At 31.8% G+C, this 18,800-nt stretch overlaps 2 protein-coding genes across 2 annotated transcripts; both read left to right on the plus strand.

Annotated features, from left to right (window-relative positions):
* Window positions 1–645: 645 nt before the first annotated feature.
* LOC131162236 (RING-H2 finger protein ATL8-like) lies at window positions 646–1,482 on the plus strand. Its single transcript, XM_058118509.1, has one exon. It carries the CDS (start codon window positions 786–788, stop codon window positions 1,356–1,358), a length of 573 nt encoding a protein of 190 aa, XP_057974492.1. The 5' UTR covers window positions 646–785; the 3' UTR covers window positions 1,359–1,482.
* Window positions 1,483–8,534: 7,052 nt separating this feature from the next.
* On the plus strand, window positions 8,535–12,397 carry LOC131161725 (protein MULTIPLE CHLOROPLAST DIVISION SITE 1). Its single transcript, XM_058117686.1, has 6 exons — window positions 8,535–8,730; window positions 8,823–8,905; window positions 9,019–9,279; window positions 9,697–9,863; window positions 10,130–10,517; window positions 11,946–12,397. Exons 2-6 carry the CDS (start codon window positions 8,861–8,863, stop codon window positions 12,147–12,149), a joined length of 1,065 nt encoding a protein of 354 aa, XP_057973669.1. The 5' UTR covers window positions 8,535–8,730; window positions 8,823–8,860; the 3' UTR covers window positions 12,150–12,397.
* The last annotated feature ends 6,403 nt before the right edge of the window (window positions 12,398–18,800 follow it).

An 18,800-nucleotide genomic window follows, 5' to 3' on the forward strand; every position in this document is an offset into this window, starting at 1 on the left:
TAAATATAATTTAATTTTTAAAAATATAATTTGTTAAAAATAAATATAATTTTATATTAAAAATTATTGACAGTCTTACAAATTTATTAAGGAAAAAAAGAGAGAATTTGGCAGGTACAAATCTTAATACTTAATTTTATCCAACAAATTACAATCCACTTAAAAAAACTTGTTATTAAAAAATAAATATAATTTAATTTTTAAAAATATCCTAAAATTTTAAATAAATATAATTTCATACTAAAAATTATTAACAATAGGTATTTTACAAATCTACACAATTCTATTAAGGAAAAAAAAAGAGAGAAAACTTGGTAGGTACAAAACCTAATACTTAATTTTAACTAATAAATTACAACCCACTTAAAAAAAAAAACTCGTAATAAGAATCTTACACATGGTTCTCACTTTTTTAAGAACAAAATTATCCTAATCCAAACTCAAAATTGAAGCAATAAAAGATAGAAAAAGAAACGAATGTGGAAGGTATTTTTGGGAAATTTAAAAATATAAAAATAATATTGCTTTGCTAAAAAAAACATAAATAATATTTTTTTTACAATAAAAATAACATTTATTTATTTATTTATTTGTATGGAGAAACAAGCATATATAAATAAGTAAAAGCTCCTGGGTACAAAGAGAGATCAGCTATATAAGAAAGCAGCACCAAATGATTACACTACTTCTACTTCCTCTGCCACTTCTATAATAACTATAAACCTCCCAAACCAAAAATCCCAATTCCAAACCCTCCTCCTTCCTCTACTCAGCTCGCTTCCCACATGACACATCCCTTCAGATTTCTCGGCGGCGTCAACGCATCGGCGTCCGCCGAGTCCTCGTCCACATCGTCGCCGCCGCCGCCGGGGGCCGAGCCCGTCGACTCCGACTTCGTGGTCATCCTAGCCGCCCTCCTCTGCGCCTTAATTTGCGTCCTGGGCCTAGTCGCAGTTGCGCGCTGCGCCTGGCTCCGCCGGATCTCCGGCGGCGGCCGGTCCTCTCCGCGTCCCCCGGCGAACAAGGGCCTCAAGAAGAAGGTCCTCCGGTCGCTTCCCAGGGCCACCTTCACCGCCGCCGAGCACGCGGGGAAGCTCGCCGACTGCGCCATCTGCCTCGCGGAGTTCGCCGCGGGGGACGAAATCCGAGTGCTGCCGCAGTGCGGCCACGGCTTCCACGTCGGATGCATCGACACGTGGCTCGGATCTCACTCCTCGTGCCCGTCCTGCCGGCAGATTCTTGTCGTTGCCCGGTGCCAGAGATGCGGCGGACTACCGGCGAACTCCGCCGCTGGAGCTGAAGCCGACGCCGGAGCGAGGGAGAGGGAAGATTTCAACGTCAATGCGTTCTTACCCTAACAAAAAGGGTTCATTCTCTTCTCCCTCTCCTCATCCACACACCACACCCTCTTCCTTCTCTACGTTTTCTCCTTTGTCTGAAAATTATTGTTTTCACTAAATTAGGGTTCTGAATTTCTTGGTATCCAGAAAATTAGGGTTCCGATTTTCTAGAATTTAGGGTTTACGAGAAGTAAACTAAGATTATAGTTATATAAATCGTCTGTATTTAGTTCCGTGAACGTAATATATGTATCTACAGTTCTATCCCATAGAATTTGTGTAATTATATTTTTGAAATGAAGTAAGAATATTACATTGCCCAAAAAATTATAAACAAGAAGGGTAAGATCGAAGCACTCTCTGTTTTCAACACTAGTTTAGTTTCTGCTTTTTGTGGTTTTGTTTTTCGTTTTTGATTTTTTTGTTTTTGTTTTGGGTGCGCTGAGAATTGTTTTTGGGAGGGGAGTGGAGGGAGGGGGCGGGCTCTTGGAGAAGAGGAGGGGGTGGGTTTCAATGTGGGGCGGCCCACGGAATGAGGCAAAGGGGAGATGGGGCCCACTCTAGTGGTGGGCGATGGAGGGGAATCCCGTCCGCTGCCTAGTGAAAGGAGGACACGTGTAGGGTCCATGATATGTCAAATGCGGTGGGTTCAACTTCCATTTCCACTCTCCTCCCCTTCTCCCTTGGAGCTCTTTTGCATAACAAAATTGTTATGAAAAACAAGAAAAAAAAAATTATTCTATTTTTTATAATTTTATTCAGTTGCTTTAACAAGAGGGAAAATAAGGAAAATTTAAGAAAATATAATATATTTCATATAAAATCATTATCGTAATTTTTTATTCTGCAAAAAATTTTAAGCTAATCTAATGTTTGCAAGTTTGGAATTGGCACCTTCCATGCAATTTTAAATCCTCACTACTCAAAATTTATGCTTGTAAAATTGGGTATTTTTGTGCCCTCAACATAAATTTTCTCTTCTTTTGAAGTTTTATCTTTCTTTCTTTCTTTCTTTGGAGTTCATTTATTTCTTCGGAAACAAACAGAAAACCAAAGTCTCTACCCTACTTTAGTCCTAACTGGGTATACTGTCAATTTGACAATAATCAATTCTATAGACTATAGGTAGCCCTAATTTCAAATGCCCAAAAGCGAAGATCTAATGGAAGACCTAAAACCAGGGGCGGGCGTTTATGGGTATGAGAGCAGAGTTAGTCCCCATCTGTTTCACATTATGCAAAGCCCTATCTTCTTCTGTTTTTGTTTTTGTGAGAACATTGAAACCATTTGTTTTGTTTTGGTAAGATGTGGAGATTTTTTATTATTATTTTTTTTAAAATTTCTTTTGGGACTTGAGATTTATTCATTGACCAAATTGAGAAGCTTGTTCTTGAAGTGAGCTAAGATTGACAAGTGTCACTAACCCATGAATTAAAAAAATGTAAGAAAACACATACGATAATGTGGAGATATCATAAAAAAAAAAATAATAATAACAGAGAGGAAGGGTGTGCTCGTGCTCATGAATGATCACAAAAAGAAACATCCAAGTCGCAACAAAACTGTCATCATCATCTTCTTCCACCTCAACTCAAGTAAGGAAGACCTGACCTAACATGAATCATATTGTTACTCCCACCTTAGTATATATTTATTATTTATTATATATAATATAATAGAGGTAAATTACAATTTATCGGAAAGAAGCTAGCATTCTTGGTCTTTGTCTTTTTGGCAAGTCAAAAGGGAGGTTTTTGAAATTCTCGAAATCTTGGAATAGATTTTTAAAATTTTTAAAATTTTAGGTAAGGTTGGTGTCTCTTGCTCTCTAATATTTATTTATTATCTTAAGAGAGTAAGAGGGGAATCCCATTTGTTCCTCTTCCTCGGGGGCCATCTAATAAAATAAGGGAGGAGGACCCACTAAGGGGCAGAAGGTACAACCCTCACATGGGGGCCATGCATTTGTAGTTTTGTACAATCATGCCTACCCCCTCCACCTTTCATTAAAATTCTTAAAATATGTATTACTCTCATAGCCTTAAATTAATTAATCGCTATTTTAATTAATTAATTAGTCTTGCTTTTTGGTGGGTAAACAATGAATGACCCGAACATATTTTATATATTCATTTATTCAGTTTCGTGGTGGAATATTGGTATGCTTTTGATCCATCAATCAATATTGTTGCCTGGTCTATAAAACACACTTTACATCTTTTTGAATACACTAAAAATCATGCAAATCTTCTCTAAGATTTTTAAAAAATTTTATGGGCTCCTCCAAATGGTTTTTTTTTTTTTTTGAAAAATGTTATACCACTCTTTTAATTCATCAAAATAGATTTTTTTTTTAAAAAAAAACATCATATGTTTGATCTTTTTTGCTCTTGTTTTGGATGATTTTCTAATAAATATTAAGGCAATTTTAAAATAATTATATGGTTATTTGATTTAATGGTATATTAATGGAATAAATATAGATGTTCCAACAATTAAATATTTCGGAAAGTTCTTGAAACTTGAAATTAACCTCAAAGAAAGGTCGACTTCTTTCTATAGAAAAGGCGTTCGTATTTTAAGTTCTAACAATTGACAATTATTTTAATATGAGTATAATATATTTATTTAGTTATATTTTTCTCTTATTTAAAATTTTAACTAGTGGAATGCAATTCCAAAATGCTTTATAATCTCATTCCAACTTTCGACGTAAGATAAGTGGAATAAATTAGTATATATTTTTTCCTATGTTTTCCCCTCTATAGTTTATGGAAAGGTTGCATAGCCCATATTGTTGAGTTATGTTGTATTATGCAAAGGTTAATTATGCGCTGGCAATGGGTGACCTTGGCTAGCTTTATAGGCTGTTAATTGCTAAATCTTTCCAACATTATCATTATTTTTATTATTATTATTAGTGGATGCTTTAAATTCTATGAATCTAATGAAATTGTTTTAAATAGTGGGTCTCATAACTCACATGAATCAAATATATAATTTTTTTCAGAATTATTTTATTTATTTCCATTTAGTTTCATTTGTCGAACCAAAAATAATGTGTGGACAAGAATAAAAAGGATAAAACAAACGCAATCATAAGGTAACCTTGAAGCCGTTCAATCAACCAAAATTTTATTTAAGAAAAAAAAATGAAGGGAAGAAGAAAATTTATTTTTTGATGTATTCTATCTATATTAAACTTTTTTTTTTTTTTCCTAATTTTTTGGCATTAACTTGAGTATCAAAGAAGGTCTTTGAAGGTCATCGGGACTTTCTCAAACCCTTCTTTTATTCAAAGGTTGTAGGGGCAATAGGAAAATTTGAACAACAATTTTTACACTCATAGTTATCATCTTTTATATTTTCTTAAATTGTGTTCGGGAATGATCATTTTCATTTTAAATCTCTGTTTTGAAACTTTTTGGACACTCGATTAGTTCACTGGGATAGTCGATAATGGGTCTGTCCTTCTATCCTTCTTCACTTAAACATTGAGGTGTTATCTCATAAGAAAAGTTGTAGTACTCCAGATTTAAACCCTGACTATTTAATCAAGAGAGTTTTGAGCTTATCACCTAAGTCATCAATCTTAGTGAAATTTGTTGGCATAATATTATATTACGCTTCTAAAAATTTATGCAGATTGAAATTCATATTTTAAATTTGAAAATCCTAAGGTAGGGAAAATGTAAAAGCCAATGTCCCACTGCAGGCTGCCTTTGTGCCTTAGCTAGATTGAAGTGGATTCTAGCTTCAATAGTGTTTTGTACGTTTAAAGTTCTAAGAACATGACTACTATTTATCATGTGGTGTTGTTTTATTGGCAGATTCCATGAACCATTTTTGGTTAGGGTTTTGGCCATTTAAAAAGAAGACTATTTATATATTTTTGGTTTTCCCCACAAAAGAAGAAGAGCAAAAGTAACTCTTTTATTCTAAACGACAAAGTAAAGTGATTCACATAATCTCATATCTTTGGATATAAAAAGTGCGTAATCTAAAATTATCTAAAGTTACAAATTAAAAAAGAAAAATAATAAATAGTTTATAATGTTGCTTGTATATTATCTTTTTTTTTTTTCGTTAAGAAATTATTATATTAGACTATTTAATTGTATTACATTTTAAAATTTAGACAGCCAAACACGTTTTTAGATTATGAGTAGTTTTTCAATATTCATTACCCATTTCAATCGAAATGTTCAATAATCTTCAGCAATAAGAAACTTAATGAACTGTCCAAAACATGATATGATTAAACAACTTAATCTAATCATTTTTCTTTTCTTAAGCAAAGTGCACGGACTACTAACGAAAGATAATAATTCATTACTATCATAGTTTTATAGCATAATTTTATATAAAAAAAATAATTAATAGCATACTATCCTTCACGAGTTTTTAAATTTTTTTTACTCACAAAAACATTAATATATAGCTTTAAATCAATAATTACTAATCCTTAAACTATAAATTATGCATGAAATATGTGCTACACACATATTTATATGCATATATATATATATATATATATATCTATAAAATTTTTTACTCAAAAAGACTAAATTATGTGAATTCACACCCATAAATATTAATTTTTTAACATTAAAATATAATATTTTATATATATATATATATATATATATATATTATATAAAATTTGAAATTGATTGACAATGATTGGGTGGAGGGTTAAAGGGGTAGAAGGAGAAAGAGGGATGTCCTCTCTAAGGAAGAAGGAATTCCACCTCCATGACCTTGTTTGGCCCAAGCAACTTTCCTTCACCAACTTATTTTCAGTTTCTCAAGTGGAGGAATCTTGGCCCATGAATTTATATGCATGCTCACTTTTTCTTTTCACATCTCTCTCTCTCTCTCACTCTCTCTCTCTCTCTCCATATGGAATCATGACCCAATGAGTTTTGAAATTGAGATGCCTCTCTCTCTCTCTCTCTCTCTCTCTCTCTCTCTCTCTCTCTCTCTCTCCATAATCTTATGAGTTTTGAAATTTAGATGCCTTGGGTTTGATTCTAGGGTTCATGCCGTTGTTGGAATTGTGGTATGACCCTTTTGATGACTTATAGAGTTATTATTCGCCATCCATAGAGTAATACATTTTGTTTTTTATATGAATTTTATCGATTGTCAAACAATGTTTGTTCTTAAAATATGAATAAATGTTGTTCTTTTTATGATTTTTGTGGAAATATATTTTTAGTAAAATTTGTTTGGCAAGAAAGAAAGGAAGAGATGAGAAAGGAAAGTTAGAAGAGGATAGGCTTTATAACTTACAAGATAAAAAAAGAAGACATACTTTATAAGACAATATAAAAAAAAAAAAAAAACTTATTAGGTACAAGAAGAGAAAGACATACTTTATAAGAAAAAAGAGGAGTAGAAGCAAACTTGGAGAGGGAAAAATGAGAAGGCAACAATTACCTGACAAAAGAAAAGAAGAAAAATGCTTTGCTCTTTCTTACAAAATCAAAATTTGTAATCACGGTGAAGAGGAGAAAAAAAGAAGTGGGATTTTGCTTGTAATATGTTTTTCTCATTTAATATAATTTTGTATTATTTGAATTTGAATACATTCAAATCAAGGTCATAATTCTAGGTCTTCAAACAGTGAAAATGTATTTCAAATGGAATTATTCTATTTAAAAAGATGAGCTAATCCAACTCAAAATTAAAAAACCCAAACCTAGTAGGTCGACTTTGAATTCAAGCACGAAGGATTTTTAAAATACATGATCGAAAAAAAAAAATTGATTTGCTTTATTTAGATCGAACAAAGCTACAAAGATCGATTGCTTTTCCAGATATAACATGGATAATCCATGTTGTATGTTTGAAAGAGACTGACCTCCTTGTTTCTCTCATGGTACAATCCTCTTTCCACCGAACCTTTTTTCTCCTTTATCTTGGTCCATAAAAACAAAATTTAGGACTGTTGCCAGTAGTTCATCACAGAAGAGAGAACTCACCGAGTTAATACAAATTTAAAATACTAACACCAATCTAATACTAATAGAATAACATTTGTTATTAGTAACCTGTCTCGTGAGATTTAAGAAAAATATTCTTTACCATGTGGATACTAGTTACATTAAAAAGAAAATAAAAAACTAAAAGGGTAAAAAAAGTAAAGAGAAATATGTTTACAAAAGCTTTTAATGTTTCTCCCTCTCATTAATTTCTTTTAGTATAAACTATTGTAATAGTTTAGCTTTGTTAGATATTTTTGTAATTGAGTTTCTTGCTACTTATGGAACAATATTATTAAAGCTTATCCTTAATTGCTTTTTAGGCACAACAATTCACTTGAAATTTTGTAGAACATGTAAATTAATATTTTTTTTTTACCCTTATCAAAATTAACATTTTTAGGTAATTTTTTTTTCAAAGCATTAATTGCATTAAAATTCTATAGTCAATGTAGGCTAATTGCATGATTAAATTATTGGAAATGACATTTTGTGATAATGTACTAGGATAATTTTGTTTAAGAAAAACCTTATCTTTAAATTGAAAGTTTAAGTTGATTGATTGTGTTAGAATCATACTTACGGATTGTAAAATTTCATAGTGTCAACTTATGTATACCTCAAAGGTGTTATTAAAAGGATTAATGATATATATAATTCTCCAGACATTATTATCCACATGTTGATAATTATTTACGTGTTCATAATGACTTCATAATAATTATTGGTCCATTTGTCTCTAAATCAGATTGAAAGTTTAACACAAAAAAGCTTAGTGCCCGGTTTGGAACTCAGAAAATATTGAGAAAAAGAAAGAAAAATAACAAGAAATCCAACTTTACATGTTTGGTTATCGAAGAAAGTGAAAAAAAAAAAAATACTATAAATCAAAGAATAAAATTTTAATTTTACACTTCAGTAATACTTACTTTTTCTAATTTTTAATCATATCAAAATAAATTTTTATTTGTAATAATATTTTTTATAAAAAAAATATAATGAAAAATAAGTTTACTTCTTATTTTTTTCTTTATATAAGTACTATTCTCTATCAAAATGAATCATAAAAATTTAAGAAGAAAAAAACTTTTTTGTCTAATATCAGAAAATTAATATAATAATATTATTGCTTAGCTTCAAATCATAAAATTAAATATATATATATTTATATGTATATACATAAAATTAAAATACTGTACTTTTAGACAAATTTTTTCCTAAACGCACTTTTCTGTTCATGCAATGCATAAAATTGTTTTTGGGAAACACAATTTCTCTTTGCTCATTGGTGGCCCTAACGCGAGCGAAGTCAGAAGCGAGAAGCGCAACAGATAGCAATGGCTGGTGGTTGAGAAAGAGAGATGTTCTCAGAGATAATAATCCTTCTCTCTTCCTCAAAAACGGTAATCCCTTCCTAACCCTAACCCTAACCCTGACCCTAATTTCCTTATATCTACTGCTGCCCAACTCTCTAATCACTCATCTTCTTTTTCAGAATGAAAATTTCGACCTTCTTTTTCTTCAAGATCAATAATGGCTTCGATGCGGGCTGTCCAATTCCATCCGGTTTCTTTCTCGGTAAAACACTTCCTCAAAGTTAAATTCTTTTTTGCGAATGCGAATGATATTCGAAATGCCGAATTTTATCATTGAATGTTTGTAGTATTAAAAATATGCGTTTCGCTTTGAAGCATCGGGTTTCTTCGAATGCGCTGGAGCTCAGGCCGGGATTAGGGTTGTGTTATGCTCGCCTGAACTGGTATCATCCGAAAATAACACATCGGAGTTTCACATTAAGAGCGAGTAGCAGTGCTGTGAGTTCTGATGACGTCGACAATCGTGTTCATAAAGAGCTTTCCAATAACAATATTGGTACCGTTGGATCTAATTCTGAAAACCCAGTTCACAGAATGCAAGAAGCCGTTAGCTCTCTTCCTCCTGTTATTTTTGTGGTAATTCCTTGTTTTTCACCCTCATGACTTGATTGGATGCTGAGAAAATTATGAAAAGCAAAATTTGAAAAGCACTCAGTCGCTCCTAATACAGCTATTTGATTGGGTTGATCATTTATTGGAAGCGGAGGAAACATTAAAAATAGGATTTGAAGCTTATTTTTATTCAATTAATAGTTGGTACACATAATTTCCCCTGAAATGTAATAATTCTTTTCATTAGGAATCTGAAAGGAAAAAAAATTAAGGACATATTTATTATACGTAGCAGGCGTGTTTCTTTAGTTAATGCACTAAGGAGTAGCAATAATATGTTCTTTTGCTTTTTGCCTAAATTCACAATGTTGATTGCATATCACATATCATTAGAGCAGCAGTTTTTGCTGTTTATGCTCACATAATTTCTATTTCACTCAGATGAGAAGACATGGTGGGACTAATCTTGTAACTGGATTATGTATTGCGACAATAGTTTTATTTATCACCATTAGAGTGTATGTGAGAAGGAGGTCAAGGTACAGCCGTCCGGGTTCTGTAGCTGATCTTGTCCGACGTGGGCAGCTGAGATCTGATAGAAGAGGCATGTATGATTTCAATCCTTAATATGTTTTTCTTCTTCATATGCATGTTGTGTGTGTGGTTGTGAATTATAAATGCTATGAACGACCGCACATTCTCTTCCTCATGACTTCAGGAAGGAGTGGTATTATTTGACTGTTCTCCCTGGAACTTTTGTCGACTAGGTGATGTATGACAAACATTTCAATATTGTTCCTTGTTGAGCTTTCAGTTATGAAATGCTCTTGCGTGTATTTGATTTGGTGTTCTTTATGAAATCTTTTCTTCACAGCTCAAAGCCTCTTAAGTATGAAGATCCATTCAATAACCCGATGGTGAAGGTTCATAAGAGCAATTCAACTGTAGAGATGTGCGGGAAGGTTTATCGCTTAGCTCCGGTGACTCTTACCAAAGAGGAGCAAGCTATACATCAAAAGAGGAGATCACGGGCATACCAGTGGAAGCGACCTACGGTATTTCTTAAAGAAGGGGATTCAATACCCCCTGATGTTGACCCTGATACGGTTAGGTGGATTCCAGCAAATCATCCTTTCGCAACCATTGCAAGTGAACTTGATGAAGACCTGGCACAGAACAATGTGTATCAAAAGCACGGTGTTCCATTTCGCATTCAAGCTGAGCATGAGGCATTGCAGAAAAAGCTAGAAGCACTGCAAAATGTAAGAACTTCTAGCCGCTCCTGGTTTTCTGATTTGGGGGTGAGGGTATATGAAGCTTCATACATTTTTAACATTCGTTGCCTGTTGTTGAAGGTGAATGTCTTTATACTAACATATTAATTGAATGCCAGGAGATATTATAATATGATGGTGGAATCCCCCACCAGACAAGTGAAAAAACATAAACAAAAAGCATGCCAAAGTTTTCATAATTAATAGAGTGAAAGATTTTGTATATCTGATTGGTTAATTTTCAGTCTGCTCAATTTCCATGTCTGAATTTTAGTAGTGGGGTTTTTTTATGAGATTTTTAGGGTCCATTTGGATCAAGAATTTTGATGGGGGAAAGGAAAATAGGTAGGAAATTTATTTTCCATTATATTTTCTCTCTACTATACCAAATAATACTAAAAATGAAAATTTATTTTTATAAAAATTAAGAAAAATCAAATATTAATGATGCCTAGAATTAATATTTTATTCATTGATTTGGTGTATTTTTTTTTTCTTTCTTACTTTCCTTGATAATCAAATTTGAAAAAGTGAATTTTTCCATATTTTCTTTTCCTTTCCTTTCATCTCCATTACATTTTCCAAGTTCCAAACTGGACCTTAGTGGGATTGGTTTGCTTTGTTAGCTTGAACTTCTTTGTTGTATTGTTTTTTATCACATTCTTTTCTAATGTTTCTATTAAGAGGGTATTTTATCCTCTCCTCTTTGTATCTCTCTTTGGTCAACAACATTTCTTTTTATATCCTTAAAAAAAAAAAAAAAACATAAATTCATGCGGTTATGCTATGTTACACAGCATGCAACTCAGACTTGTAAATTCTTAATAACTACAGTTGTACATCTCAAATAATTGTAGTCCCAAATGATATGCATATGGTAGGATATACTGCAATATGATTGGGATGTTGAAAACCTTAAATCAGCGGCTCTCACTCATGGTGTTATATAGTATAGATTTTAATAGTTTCTTTAGTGATTGATTAAGGAGCTTTATCATGCTATAGGCTTTTGTTACCAAGCAAGGCCACATTTATAATACTTGTGGGTGTGGGCAGGTTGGTGTCTGGTGCCTTTCTTTTTCAGGGGGATGCTGTTATTTAGCAGAGGGTTATGATGCCATAGTAAAAAAATTATTATAATGTCCTACTGCCGAAACATGAAGTGCCTTAACGACAATACCTAGGTGCACTTATTTTTAAGTAATTTGAAAACTTAAAAAGAAGGATTATTGAACTTGTGTGTCATGAAACTAGAGGTACTTTCTCTTCTTTCTGTGCATTTGCATGTATTTGTACACTTGCGTGCACTCTCTGTCTCTTTTTCCCTCCCTCTCTCTACTGGCATAGAGACCTAATGTTGAAGTTCCCTTCTGCTCACTAATTTGTCTCTAAAAGCATTCATTTGCTTGTTTGCAGGATCAAAAACTGAATAATGTATTTATCGATCCTGCCAATGCCAAAGATTTTGAGAGACCATTTAAGTCACAGCCGAAGTCACGAGGGCAGGTAGAACAAGGTTCCTCTAATAGTCACATGGGTAACTGCGTGCCTCCTGAATCCGATTGTTCTGCCAATTCTGTGGGAAGCAACCCATCCTCTGAGGATATGCAGAAACCCTGAGCTACATTTGGGTTGAAGCAATTTTCTCGCGATCCCAAAGATTGATTGTTTTGGCTGCAGGCACTAGAATTCTGGATCTTGAGTTTTACTGTGACAACAATTCGTCTGAATCGATTGCAGGTTATTCAAACGATCCTGTGGTTAAATATATACTCTGTTTAAAATAGAAAAAACTGTAATGTAAATAGAATGTTTATGTTGCTTTCTGTCTATTTCTTTCTGCAAATGGAAATTAATTTCTGTGGCTATGGCACTGGTATGTGGTCACGTTGCATGAATCAAAACATAAAATTATTCATTGAAGGTTCAAATGTTTATGCATGTATACTGGAGATTAATAAGAACATTTAAAATGATTAGAGGTGCAGTGCATTATTAGGATAATGGAAAGATTAAGAACACAGGTTCAGAGAGAGAAGAGACTGAAATTTATGCTATATTTGGATCAAGGATTTGGGGTAGGAAGAGAAAAATAAATAAATTAATTTTTATTGTATTTTTTCTCTATATTAAGTATTATTAAATATGAAAACTTTAAAAATTTCTCTTGGATAAGCTTCATGATGTCTTCGTGATAGAAGAGACATTGGGCGATAAACTTGTGCGATTTGTCACAAGAAGTAGCCTCAGTCAAGGCGATTGCGTCGAGCGATCCGGGTAGAAGGACAATGCTAGAAATAAAAGGCCATATAAAATCAAACTTTATTTATTGATTTATATATGTTTTTAATAATTAAAACTAGTGACGGGTATGCGCTATGTGTGTGCTTCATGGTTCTTTATTTTGTTTTAAATTTGCAAAAAATTATAAAAAATAATAAAAATTAAATTGTATAAGGGTATTTTGAAAAATGAACAAAGAGATTAAAGGGAAGGAAATATATTTGTTAAGAATGGTTAAACGTGAATTGTAAAGGTATTTGAAAAACTGAATGAAGAGGTAAAAGGGAAAGGAAAACTATTTCCTAATTTTTTAGAAATGGTTAAACGTAAATTATTTATTTTTTTCATTTGTTTTAACAAATGGAAATATATTTTACATGAGGTGAATTTTGAATTTTATAAAGATGATATCAAATAGGGAGAGAAGAAAAAAAAAAAGGTAAATTTTAAATTTTTTTTCTTGTTTTAAATAATTTTTAGGGTTTGAACAAGATTTTAAACAATTTAGTGGATGTTTGGAGGCTGGGTTTTGATTTTCCAAGACTGCTTTTTTAAGTTCTCAATGATTTTCACTCTTGTGGAAGCATCAGAACTGTGAGAGTTGGAGCATGTTGTATTCATTAATGGAAAAGTTCTAGTGAGAGAGTAGACATGCATGTACGAATGAATGAATAACTCATATCAATGTCTTATCAATACCTTATTATCTTATATAGTGGTAGGTAAGTACTAAGCAAAGATGTGTTTGCTTTATAGATGATGTGATGTAAGAGAATAAAGTAGTAGAACAAGTTGTGCCCCTTGTAGTACATGTAACAAAATTGAAAATCTAGCTTTAAATGAGAAAGTTTTTAAAGATCTTATTATGGGCAAAGGGCTTACACATTTCTCCTTCATTTCTACTCTAACCAAATCATCTTTTAGCAAGTTCTTTCTTATGCTCTCTCTTTATCCTTAAAATCCCAAACACAAAAGACCGAGCAAGAGCTCGGTTTAGCTGTAACAATTATCACGTACCGAATTCTAAAAATCCCCATATCCCCATATTTTTACAAAACTTTTTTTCGTTGCTAATCATGTAATCAGAACATTTTGTTTAATGTTGAGAGGAGTTGTGTTAGTATTAAGAAGTTTGATCATTTCGTCTCTCATAATCATATTCGGTAAAGTTAGGTGTAGTTCATAGAATGTTTATTTGTATCAATAAAAATAAAATAATAATAATAATAATAAAGTATATAAAAAAAGTCTTGCACAAACAAGTTGTATTTCATCCGATATAAAATAAGATAAAATGTTCTGATTGTAAAATTTGAAGGTGTAATTGTAGATTAATAAAAATTTTTGCTTTGCCTTATGATGACACTATATCTATATCTATATATATATATATATATATATAAACTATTTTTATTTTTTAAAATAGGCATCGTATAGTAGCATAAAATTTCAAAGATTTTTTATTTATTTTTATCTGAGAAAAAGCTTTGTTTCCCTTATTAATTTAGGTGTAATCACAAGAGGGGGGTGAATTGAGTTTATTTAAAAATTCTTTACGATTATTTACCACTTAATCCCTATTTATATATTTAAAAAATTAATTGTAGGAATTTGAAATTGATTCAAATTATTATCTAAATAAATTCGATTTTACCCAATTAATTATCCAGTGCGTGTGGGGTTATTCAACATACATACATGCAAAATAGATAATGAAATGCGTTGTGGAAATTAAAAGGAGTAAGGAAATAGAGAATACAAACACAATTTTTACGAAGTTCAGTCAATCCGGCCTACGTCATCGTCTTGAGCAACTCACTCAAGGATTCCACTAAATCCCTGCTCCTTTAACTGGGACGGAGCTTCCCTTACATCCGCTACTTACAAAAGGCATAACTTCCTCCTCACTCGGTTCACAACTCGAATCGTGATTAAAATATAGAATTTCAAATCTGCAAAATAACTCAATATTACTTCTAACAAAGTTAGTGAGTACAATGGAAAATCTAACACATATCCATATGATAAAACTTGAAGTTCAGTATGTATGTAATGATGTAATCGTTATATGAATGATATGCTTCACAAAATTTCCCTTTGATCAAATCTCCCAAAATAATTATATAAGTAAGTGCTTTGGAGAAGTTAGGGTTTTAAATAATCTTTGGTTTAAAAACATATGACTATTTCGCTTCAAATATTGAATCCAACCAAATGAGCTCAATACAAATATGTAATTCAGTTTTTCAAAAATCTAGATCGATAAGTTTTATTCCAAATATCCAAAACACAATACAATATGATATTTGTATATGTATATGTATATATATATATATATATAATGTATATATATATATATATATATATATACATATACATATACAAATATCATATTGTATTGTGTTTTGGATATATATATATATATATATATGATATATATTCCAAAGATCAAAAACCTAATATAATATTTTTCAGAAAATATCCCTCAATAATATATATATAGTTATGAGCTCTAAAGATATTTAATCAAGTGGTTTTGTAATATCGAAAATATCGAGTCTTTAAATGAATACACACTTGAATAAAAAATATTTAACCATTGGCAAAACTTATCTCAAATAGTGATTTTTCAAAACAATTTATATGTATATAAGTACACTTAAGATCAATCTCTCAAATAATATTCAATGATAGATTTTGAGATGAAATACTCTTTGAGAATAAGTAGTAACAAACAGATCAATTTACCAAACCTCAATACCAAGTTGAATGCACAACAATCGCTAAAATGCCTTTTGAAGATCAATGTAGCCTTAACTCAGATTTGACGTATAAGTTTTGAAATCCCAAGCAAGAATTTAGCAGTGCGTTCAATGCTCTCCCAAGTTGTGCTAAATGTTCAATACACTCAATCTTATGCCAAAAGTTGGGGCACTAGGGTTTAGAGGTTGATTATATAGGTAACCTTGGCCTTAGGATCAGTCCTAACCGTTGGATCAACTTGATTAAAAAAAAAAAACTCGAGTGTTCTCTCGCTAAAGATTAAATTTTTAATCTTCCCGCATGTTCAGACGACTGAGGATTAGAGTTCAGACGACTGAAGTTCCTTAAAACTTCGAAAAATTGAATTGGACACAGGGTCAAACGTCTGAAGTTGGTGTTCAGACTTTTGAAGTTGCGGGTTCAGACGACTAAAGTAAGGGTTCAGTCTTCTGATGTGCTTTTGCCTGTTTCTGTGTTTCTCCAATAAATCTTTAGACGAATGAACTTATTCTTTGGTCTTCTGAAGAAATTCTTCAAACAACTGAACTTAAACTTCAGTCTTTTGAAGTTGAATCTTCAGACAACTTAGCGTATACTTCAGTCTTCTGAAGTTGACACTTCAAACTTCTGGGTAGGGACTTCAGTCTTCTGAACAGAGCACTTTCAGGTTTTTTCATTTTAGTTTCAAAAATCTGTTTTGCTCTCTTTCTTTGCTCTTTTATAAAATATTTTTCGGGATTTTAAAAAAGATCTCTAAGTCCATAAATATCCCCTAAAGATTTTCATAAGATGCATGAGTCATAAGGTCAGTTTAGTGTATATTTTGAGTTTCGAATTAAATCATATGAAATATGTAAATACATTCAGTTCCAAATACCCATTCCCATGACGATCTTGAACTTGCCGCTTGCATCTTCATTCTTCAACTCTTTTAGTTCCATGGATTGTACCAAGATGTATATTCTTTAATCTTCACGACTTCCATGACTTTCTGGCCTTCCGTGCATGCTAAATATTGTTCATGTTCATAATCTCAATGCACAAATCAAATACTAAGTGATTTGTCATTATTAAAATAGGATTGGACTCATAGAGTCAACAATCTCCCCTTTTTGATGATGACAAATACACGAGCAAAAATATAGAATGAGTTACGCCTAACAAGGCTCCCCCTCAAATAATGCACAAACAAATATGCAGCAATATGAAATATGCTCATACACAATTAGAAATATGCTCATACACAATTAGAAATATGCTCATACACTGTAACACCCCGACCCCGAGGGGCCTGGGATATTAACTTTTTACTACTAATTTACAGCGGAAGCAAATAAACTCAATTTTATTCAAACCAGAGCGCTAATTATTCATGTTACAATCACTTATTTCAAAAGAAGAAAATTACACAAACGTAAATATCTGAAATCATACTATATTTCTAATTGATCTTTATTTTTCTAATCCCCACCCGCATGCTTGCTAAGCCTGATTTCCGACATGTCCTTCAGAGTTATCTGAAATAAAATATGATTGGGGTGAGACGACGCTCAGTAAGTAAATAAGATTATTGTTAGTGTGTGGCCAAAATGAGCTTTTAAAGAATTTCGTAAAATAATATTTAATACTATAACTTCAAGACTGCTTTTAGAATAAACATAAATTTAAAAATTTCTGCATAAAACTTTTGTCATCAATTTCAACAGTAAATTTTTACAATCATATACTATAACTGCTAAATTAAACTTTTAACTTTAAAACTGTAAAAATATTTAATGATAAACATACATATACTTTTCCTTATACGTTTTGCTTAGATCGTTTTTTAAGTACCAAAATGATTCTTTTCACGTAAACTTACACTTTTCCTTCAAATCATGAGTAACTTTGCTTATATCGTGAGTAACTTTGCTTCAAATCATGAGTAAAAATATTTAATGATAAACATACATATACTTTTCCTTATACGTTTTGCTTAGATCGTTTTTTAAGTACCAAAATGATTCTTTTCACGTAAACTTACACTTTTCCTTCAAATCATGAGTAACTTTGTACACGTAATTAAATATGTATAAATATATATTATAAAAACCCACCCTTAGGCCTGTTTGCCGTAAGTCATGTTTACCCCCATGACTGGGTTGTGCGGTCCGAAGACTGGACTTAGCTGGCTGGCCGACCAAACTAAATCAACGTACGTAAACTTTAAGTGAGATTTTCCTTATTAAGTCCTGGTCCGGAACCAGGTGTGCACTCAGGAGAAATCCACTAACATAAATAACCACTCTGTAAACAGTGTGGGTGCACTCTGATCCGTATAAACTTTAAACTGCGGTACCGAGCATCTGTAACTTTGAACTTTCGTTGCCATAAGGGGTTTGAAAATCATCTTATTATAATTTATGCAATTTAAAATAATATCGTGAAAATCTCATATTTACTTATATTTACATAAAAATGTAACGTAGAAATAAACTCATGCCACACAATTTTTGTGTTATAAATATATATAATTTTATTTTTGAATAGAAAGAAATGCTGAAAATTTACCCGAGGGGATTGGAACATTTCTTAACCCAAAAATAGATGCAAGTATATTAAAGATAGAACTGGTATAATTAAATATGCGTAAAAATAAACTCATGGAAATTTTGTGGAACTAAGTAACATAATTAAACTTTACGTACAAAATAAGCTCGGGTATGAATTTAAAATAAAAAGAAACTAACATAATCAAAATTTACTTACCTTCTTCTTTTACTGTGTGCTACGAACACAATAACTATCTTTAAGATATGAGATCGGAAAGAGTGGGTGAGTGAGAACTTACTCAAAATTCTCACTCCACCACAAATTCTTTCACTCACTAATCCTTCTCTTCCTTAGAAAATTGTTGTGAAAAATGAAGGTTGAGAGCTCCCTATTTATAGGAAAATTTTGGGGAAGAAATGGAATTTATAAAAGTGTGGGGAGATGGGTGAAATTATAATTTTTTTAAAATTAAAGAATGGGCAAGGGATGGGCAAGGTATGGGTTGAGTATGGGATGGGGATGGAGGCCATGTGGGAGTGCTTGCCACCATTCCCATTAAATTAATTTTTAATTAATCACTTACCTAATTAATTAATCAATTAGTTAATTAATTATTATTTTTTTTTCTAATCATTATTATCATTATTATTATCATTGTTATTAATTTTAAACTACTTTTAGTATTTATTTTAT

The sequence above is a fragment of the Malania oleifera genome, chromosome 8 (genome assembly GCF_029873635.1).
Source record: "Malania oleifera isolate guangnan ecotype guangnan chromosome 8, ASM2987363v1, whole genome shotgun sequence".
Taxonomy (NCBI): Eukaryota; Viridiplantae; Streptophyta; class Magnoliopsida; order Santalales; family Ximeniaceae; genus Malania; species Malania oleifera.